This window comes from Myotis lucifugus, unplaced genomic scaffold (assembly GCF_000147115.1).
Source record: "Myotis lucifugus unplaced genomic scaffold, Myoluc2.0 scaffold_373, whole genome shotgun sequence".
In the NCBI taxonomy this organism is placed as follows: domain Eukaryota; kingdom Metazoa; phylum Chordata; class Mammalia; order Chiroptera; family Vespertilionidae; genus Myotis; species Myotis lucifugus.
This window is the reverse complement of record NW_005871421.1, coordinates 114422-122515: the sequence shown is the minus strand read 5'-3', so window position 1 is coordinate 122515 and position 8094 is coordinate 114422. Positions and strand designations below refer to the sequence as shown.

Here is an 8094-nt window from a genome sequence, read left to right as displayed (position 1 = left end):
TGCGTCCCCCCCTGGAGAAGATCGTGCCCGCGGGCGGGGCCCCGCCCGCCTCCCGTTCCGAGGACAGCGGAACCCAAGCGCCTTCGGCGCCAGGCTCTGGCCCATTCACAACGCCTTGGCGCGGGCACGACGGCGGGCTTCGGAGCCTCGGCGGGACTCGCAGACGGGCCTCCTTGGCGGCCTCGGCCCCTTGGTCCTTGGAAGCCTCCTCGGGGGCTGCCCCTTCCCCGCGGCTCGCCGCCTCCTTCGGCTCCTTGGGCTCCTCGGGCGACTCTGCCCGGTGCTCCCGCAGCCTCTGCGCCAGGCCACTGGCGTCCAGGTCGTCGGGCGGGCTGGGCTGGGTGCTGGCTACGCGGTACGTGCCAGCTCCGCCGCCGCCCTCCAGCTGCACCAGCTGCAGCTCCTGCCCCGTGCAGAAGGCGCGGATCTGGCACAGGTAGGTCATGACTATCAGCTTGTCCGGCACCGACAGCAGCACCATGTCCGCGGGCTCCAGCAGCCGGGACACGCCCAGGGCCGCGAAGCCATCGAAGGCCTAGGAACCGAGTGCTTGGCGTCAGCGGTGGCAGCCGGGGTTGGCGGTTGTTGCCCAGCTACGCGGTGGCCCCCCTGGACCGCCCGGGGTCCCCACGACCCGCATGCCAGGGTTTGCCTAGCAACGCCTTCACTCTCCTATTGGAGGAAGAGTAGCAACAGGGGAACGCTCATGTAACCCAGCAACTGCACACGAAGGAGTGGTTTTGGAAAAACCAACTAGTGGAAATATGCTTTAAAAACCCACACAACTAAACGATGGAAAATGAACAATTTCAATCTTAAAAGACCAAAAGGATAAAAGGTGGCAGAACTTCCAAAAGCCGGGGCTGGGGCCCGCCAGCCCAGATTCCTCTCCCACAGACACTGGGACCACAATCCTGGACCTACGCTCTAGTCTAGACCAGCGGTTCTCAACCTGTGGGTCGCGACCCCTTTGGGGGTGGAACGACCCTTTCACAGGGGTCGCCTAAGACCATCGGAAAACACATATATAATCACATATTGTTTTTGTGATTAATCCCTATGCTTTACTGATGTTCAGTTTGTAACAATGAAAATACATCCTGCATATCAGATATTTACATTACGATTCATAACAGTAGCAAAATGAAAGTAGCAATGAAAGTAATTTTATGGTTGGGGGTCCCCACAACATGAGGAACTGTATGAAAGGGTCGCGGCACTAGGAAGGTTGAGAACCGCTGCTCTAGACCCTCCTTCCCGCCGGGCACTGCTCCCTCCCCAGCTCACCTGCTTGTTGTTCTGCTTGATGTTGAGTGGGTCGAGGGAAGCATAGTCGCTGTGGAGAGAGCTCTGGTCAGAGGCTGGTCCACACGCCCTCCTGGCGGGCTCCCCACTTCATTCCCACCCCCTTTGCTGGCTCACATCTTGTCTGGGTAGAATCGGTGCAGGATGGCACAGAAAGCCAAACCGTTGCGCCAGGACGTAGTAAAGTTGGTGACTCGGACGCCCCGGTAGCCAGCGGTGACCTCCTGGCACCACTCCAGTAGGGACTGGCTGGAGCTGACCAGGGTAGGTAGTGCCTGGGGACACAGGGATGGGCTTAGGGAGTGTGAACATGTGCCCTCTGCCCCTTGGGCATAAAACAGCCCCAGCTCTGGGTTTGTACGAGGCACCAGAGACCACTGGCCAGAGCCGTGGAGCCAGGCAAGAGTTTCCAGTTCTGGGGTTCTCTACCAAAGTCACCTAAGAGATCAGTGGCCCCCAGGCAAGACCAGAGGTCACAGCAGCCACACCTCAAGGTCAGCCCAGAAAAATCAGCTTAAGGATGTCCCACTCCATGCAGCCCAGGGAAGACAGGGTGGGGGAGCCAGGGTATCCTGAGAGAGGAAGGGGTGAGGGGGCTCCTGGAAGCTGAGCCCGTCCCACCTCACCCCAGTCAACCAGGTGGGTCCATGCAGAGCCGCCGTTAGCTCAGCCCCAGGTTAGTGGAAAGCAGAAGACTGGGCCCTCGGCAGCCCCCATTCCCTACCTGGCTGCCGGGCAGCCTCCTGTCCTCTTCAGGCTCCTCTGGGGAAGAGGCCCCTGAGGGCCTGGGCACCCCAGCCCCTGCCCCACTGGCCACCTGCGTCTCAGTCAGGCCGGCCTCAGCTTCTCTCCCCTTCTCGGTTCCCAAGACCCCAGCCTCTGCTTCCTGGGCCTCAAAAACACCAGATTGGTTCTCGGGAGGACCTAAAGCTTCCACCTCTGCTTCAGGGGCTCCCCACACCCCAGACTTGGCCTCTGAAATCCCCAAATCCCCAGCCTCCAACTCCTGGACCCTCAAAACTGCAGTCTCTGCCTCTGCTCCCTGGGGCCTTAAAACTCTATGCTTAGTAACTGGGGCCTTTAACGCCTCATACATGAAGCTCCCGCGGAGCCCAGCCTCTGCCTCCAGGACCCCAGAGACCTTAGCGTTCTCAGCCTCCAAAACGGTCCTTTCTGTCTGTTGAGTCCCCAGTCCCTCAGCCTCTGCCATTCCAACCTCTGGCCCTGAGTCCCCTGAATCTCCCATCTCTGTCTCCTGGGCCCCTGCTGTCTCAGTCCCCACCCCTGGGACCCCTGAACCCCCAGCTGCTACCTCCTGGGTCCCCAATATCTCAGCTTCTGCTGTCTCAGTCCCTACCCCTGGGACCCCTGAACCCCCAGATGCTACCTCCTGGGTCCCCAATATCTCAGCTTCTGCTGTCTCAGTCCCTACCCCTGGGACCCCTGAACCCCCAGATGCTACCTCCTGGGTCCCCAATATCTCAGCTTCTGCTGTCTCAGTCCCTACCCCTGGGACCCCTGAACCCCCAGCTGCTACCTCCTGGGTCCCTAATATCTCAGCTTCTGCTGTCTCAGTCCCCACCCCTGGGATCCCTGAACCCTCTACCTCTGCTTCGTGGACTCTTGCTACCTCAGATTCTATCTTGGGGACCCTTGAACCCTCAGCTGTTTTCTCCTGGGTCCCCAGTATCTTTGCCTTTGCTGTCTCAGCCTCAAACCCTGGAACCTCAGAACCTGCTACTTCTGTTTCCTGGGTCCCTGATGCCTCAGATTTTACTGCCGAGACCCCTGACTCTCCCACCTCTGTCTCCTTGGCCCCCAATATTGTAGGCTCTGCTATCTCAGCTTCTATTCTCAGTACCCCTGAGCCCCCTGTTATCACCTGGGCCCCCAATAGCTCAGTCTCTGCCACCCCCGTCTTTGTTCTCAGAACTCCTGAAGCCCCAGCCTCTGTTTCCTGGGTCTCCGGTTCCTCAGACTCTGCCATCCCAGCGGCTTCTGACTCAGGGACCCCCGATCTCATTGCCTCTGTCTCCGGGGCCTCCAACCTTTCAGCTCCTGCTGTCTCGCTCTCTATCTTTGGGAACGCTGATCCCTCTGCTTCTGTCTCCTGGGTCCCCAAAACCTCTGATTCCGTCATCCCCATCTCTGTTCCCAGGACACTCAAGACCCCAGTTTCTGCCTCCCAGACCCCCAGATCCCTAGACATTGCCCCCTGGTCAGCTGTGGGTGGGGCTTCCTGGGACCTGCTCACCTGGGGCCTGGTGCTTGCTGCTCCAACAGAGGGGCCCTGCTCCAGGCCTGTCCCCCCAACACCAGAGGCCCCGCCCCTCACCTCTGCACCCTCTCTCTCCTGGCCTGCAGCAGCCCTGGACCCCTCGGAGTCACTGAGATGCCTGGAATGCCCTGCAGGCTCTGCTGGGGGTGAGCTCTGGACAGTAGGAACCTCATCCCGGGTCCTGACCCCTGTCCTCCCCTGAGAGGCCCTCAGAGGAGCCTCAGGAGTTCCCCTGAACCTTGCCTCAGCCATCACCCCTGCAGCCTCTGGTCCCTTAGTGTCCACATGTCTCACCTTTGACCTCTGCTCAGCATCCACTTGACTAACTTCTGAACTCTCTTCAGCCTCCCCAGTTCTGACCTCTGACCTCTTGGTGTTCACACCTCTGGGTCCTGACCCCTGCTCAGTGTCCACCCCACTGGCCTCTGGCCTGTCCCCAACGGTGCCTTCCTCAGCCTTGACTTTCTGCCCTTCCAAAGAGTTTCTGCAGCCTCCATCCTCAACGCCTGGGCTCGGCCCGGCTCCCTGGGCCTCTGTCCCTTCCTGAGGGCTTGCCTGGGCCTGGGTCTCCCCAGCAGAACCCACTCCTGCTGGGGGAGCCCCTGAGGCTTTGGGGGCCTCATCTTTCCCTTGGGGGACTGAGGGGCAGGGGGCATCAGAGCCTTTCCGGAGCCGAGGGGCCGGGATGGGGGCCAAATCCTGGTCTGGATGTCTTGAGGACCTGAGGAGAGAGCAGGAGGGGGCGTTGGAGGAGTCAGTGGCCCCCCACTCTCAGTCCCACCCCCCCTTCCTCTCAGATTGCTGCGGTGCAGGAGAGGTAGGTTGGTAGAGGGAGTGCAGCTTCCTAACTGGTCAGGGCATGGGGGTGGGGCTGGTTCCAAAGCTCACCTTGTCTCCAGTGGGGTTCCGGGGGGCCTTGGGGCTTCAGGCCCCACCTGGCCCCCGACTACAGTAGCTGGTTCTGACCCCTGGCCCCGGGAGGCCCTGGCTGGGGGCGCAGGGACACTCACAGGGGCTGGGCTGGTATCCTCAGTACTAGACGGGCTGGCAGCTGGGGAAGAAGGAAGGAGGGCGGTGCTGAGGCCTGGGCCCCATGACTGGAGGTCCAGTCCCCATCCAACCCCGGTCTAGGCCTCACCTGCCTGCCGGGGCTGCGCCCGGCCCTCCTCCTCCTCACGGAGTGTCTTCAGCTCTCGAGGGGGATCTGGGAAAGGGTTTGGAGGGGCAGGTTCAGTTCAAGGCAGAGCCCTGAAGGTCTGACCCCCTCCCACCAACTAGAGCGCTGGGCCTACCTGGGAGCCGCCCCGGCCTGAGGGCACCGCCCCGGCCTGCGAGGAGAGACAGGCCCGAGAATGCAGAGAAGAAGAGAGAGAACCAGGAGGACAGACAGAAAAAAAGCCTTAATAAGCTAACGGGAGGGATAAGGAAGCTGGCGACAAGCATAAGCGTGGGTGGTGAGGGGGGACTGCAGCCCCTCTCTGTGCCTTGGGCACAGTTGTTATAGGACAAGTACAAGGTGGGGGAGGCACCCACTCAGGGGTGGAGAGGGCCAGGGGCACGGGGACCCTGGGAACGCATCCTGCAGGACTCAGACAAGGACCCAGGCCACCACAGGACCAGGGGCCAAGTCTGGACAACAGGGTGGCAGGGCAGGTCAGAGCTGCCTGGGCAATAGCGAGCTCCCGTCACTGGGCGTGCACATGGCAAGTGGCTTATATATGGTCTTGGTGGTCAGTCCACGTCCACGGCCGTGAGCCCACCTGGCGGGGGGGCCTGAGCCCGAGCCTCAGGGGCTCCTGGACCATTAGCCTCCTCCTCGTCACTCTCAGCAAAGTCGTCCAAGTTGCCCACGTCACTAGGCTTCACGCTCATAAGGCTCGCAAGACTCTGCATGTCATCGTCCCTGGGGGTCAGAGGTCAGGAGTAAGGGCTGGGGTCGGAGACGGAAAACTAGGGCCAAGGAGGGCGGGCGGACACTCACGTGGCACGGCCCTCTCGCAGCAGCACCCCCGAGAGGGTGAGGCTCAACTCCGCGTGTACCACCTTCACCGACTTGGCCTTCAGCCGCAGCCGCAGCGGAACCTGGGCAGGCACGGGCCCCGCGTGGCGGGCCAGGTCCACCTCGGCTGAGGCCAGCACCTTCCGCTGCCCCTTGGACTCCTGTGGGCCAGGGGGAGGGGCTGGAGGAATGAGCACAGTGCTGCCCCAGCGTCCCCAAGACCCCAGCCCCCAGCCCACCACAGGCACTCACATTTTCAATAACAAATGTCCACTCTTTGGCCTCATACTGGTCCACGTGGGGGTCCTGGGAAAAGGGGGCACGGGTGAGCACAGGGGCTGCTGGGGGAGGGGCGGGGCTGGCTCAGAAGGTGTTGGTTGGGGCCTTCCCACGTGCTGGTCCATCCCGCCTGGGCTGCCCCTAGCTTCTCCTGATCCTGGCTGTCTCTCCTAGAGCCGGTGGCAGGTAAATGTGACCTCCTCCAAGGGACCTCCTGGCCACTCATGCTGAACAGGCAGGCCCTGCTGCAATTCTTGGTCTCACCAGTCTTTCCTCTTTGGAGTGACAGCCCAGCAGGGGAGCCCTGTGGTTGCCTGGGGCTGTGATCTCCAGCCCAGTCCCTTCCCTGTGGAGGGCGAGAGACTCACCCTGTACAGGGTCACGGAGATGTCCACATTCTCAGGTACCATCCACACCACGGTGCCCCGGTAAGGGTTCTGGATGCCCGGCTGCCAGCTGTGGGCCTACAATGAGCAGTCTGAGTCCTCCCCCAATCTTAACCCTTCCCCTCCCCCTTTGCCCTTGTCTTCAACTTTGACCGCATCTTTCTCTCCATTCTGTGGATTCTGATCTGAACCGGAGTCCACGACCCCATCAGCCCTCACCCACTTTACCCACACACCCCCCTCACTGGCCCCACCCCTAACCTGTATCGCCAGCTAACATCTCCCCCACCTTGGAGCAGATGCGACGGTTCCGCCGGGTCCACACCACCACCAACTTATCCGGTTGCCTGGGAGGGGTGGGGGAGAAGCGGGGGGCTGCTCAGTCAGGCTGCCCAGCTTCTCCATGTCCCCCAGGGTGTTCCCTCCGCCCTCATTCCCCTCCCCCAGGAGAGGGCATGGACAGCCCCTTATCTGAAGCCACAGGGAGCAGGGTGGGGCTGCTCAGGCAGGGTGGGGCCCAGGGCAGAAGGGCAAAGGCCCCATGTAGGTCAGCGGGATCATAAAGACAGGGAGCAAGGGGCCGGCACACAGCAAGGACCCTGCTGGAGGCACAGCCCAGGCTGAAAGACGTCCCTTCACTCACAATATTTGTGAAGTGCTTCTTAGGGGCAGAGCAGAGCAAAGCAGAGGCAGGACCCTTCTGGGCTCAGAACAACAAAGGTGGGGGGAGAGTGCTGATCAAGAAGAAAAAGACATTAAGCTGACTTCATGTCGTGCCTGCACAGTCTCCTTAAGATTGGATGTGGGAGCAGAGGCATGAGTGGGGGAGGGATGGGCTGTTAGGGCTCCAGGTAGAATGGTCAGTGCAAGGTCCAAGTTTGGGGGGAGGCCCTGAGTCAGAGCAGGGGGCAGGGGTGCGAGGTGGTCAGAGAGTCAGAGGGTCCACTGTTTTTAGACCCCCCCAGGGCCTGCTATGCCCAGTCCTTTGCTGGGCCCAGGGACCCGGCCCTGCGTCCCACCTCTCAAACCCAGAGCCCTGGTCCCTAGCTCTGCAGGGCGCCTGGCTCCTGTGAGGGGCCTCGAGGAAGACCTCCAGGTTCTATCTGAGCTGAACAGCACAGGCAGGGCAGACGCCGAGGGCAGGCAGCGATGTGAGGAGACAGAGACAAGAGGAGAGTGTGCAGGGCCCAGGCCCGGGCACGGAGCTAACACATGCTGGGCCGTGGAGGAAGAGGCCCCTTCGGGTTAGAGGGTCCACTGCTGCCAGGAGGGTGGGGTGGTTGAGGGCAGCACAGGAGCCCGCCTCGCCTGCATCCAGCCCCTGCCAGGGCAATTAAGCTCACCCAGTTCACTGCCCCTCTGGAGTCTGAGCCAAGATAAATGGCTCACTTGTCAAATCCTAAGGACGCTGAGACCTGGAGAGCTTGCGGGGCCAGGAAAGGTCACCCAGCTGACCCTAGAGCCTCAAGCTCCTCTCCCCAACCCCAAACAGCAGGGGGTGGCTGAGCAGGGGTATCCATGGGGCCTTCCCAGAAAGGGGAAGTGGCCAAGGGGTGCCTAGGGAGGGCGGGGCCTGGCCAAGCTGTGTGACTCAGGCTGGGCACGCCCTCCGGGGAGCTGGGACCTGGACAGGGGCAGCTTCCTAACCTGGGCTCAGAAGCCCAGGAGGCCCTGACTGCCCGCCCCGCCCCCCCCCCCTCCCCCCCCGGGGAGTTAAAATACCAAACCCTTTGCTCCTTGGATTTAAGTATAAGGGGGATCCTTCCGTGGTTGCCAGGGGTGGCGGGGTGATGGTTTGCTTCGTTGGAACTCAGTTTCCTACTCTAAAAATGATGTATATGAGTATC

General features: G+C 61.6%; 1 protein-coding gene across 1 annotated transcript in view; it reads right to left on the bottom strand.

Annotated features, from left to right (window-relative positions):
• EHBP1L1 (EH domain binding protein 1 like 1) overlaps nt 1-8094 on the bottom strand; it is a 17139-nt gene that overhangs the window by 7075 nt on the left and 1970 nt on the right. The window contains 12 exon segments of the mRNA XM_023765076.1: nt 74-535; nt 1288-1336; nt 1423-1580; nt 2030-4304; nt 4472-4634; nt 4722-4787; nt 5344-5486; nt 5565-5743; nt 5835-5888; nt 6230-6325; nt 6537-6594; nt 6891-6981. Of these exon segments, the coding sequence (XP_023620844.1) occupies nt 74-535; nt 1288-1336; nt 1423-1580; nt 2030-4304; nt 4472-4634; nt 4722-4787; nt 5344-5486; nt 5565-5743; nt 5835-5888; nt 6230-6325; nt 6537-6594; nt 6891-6981 (3794 nt within the window).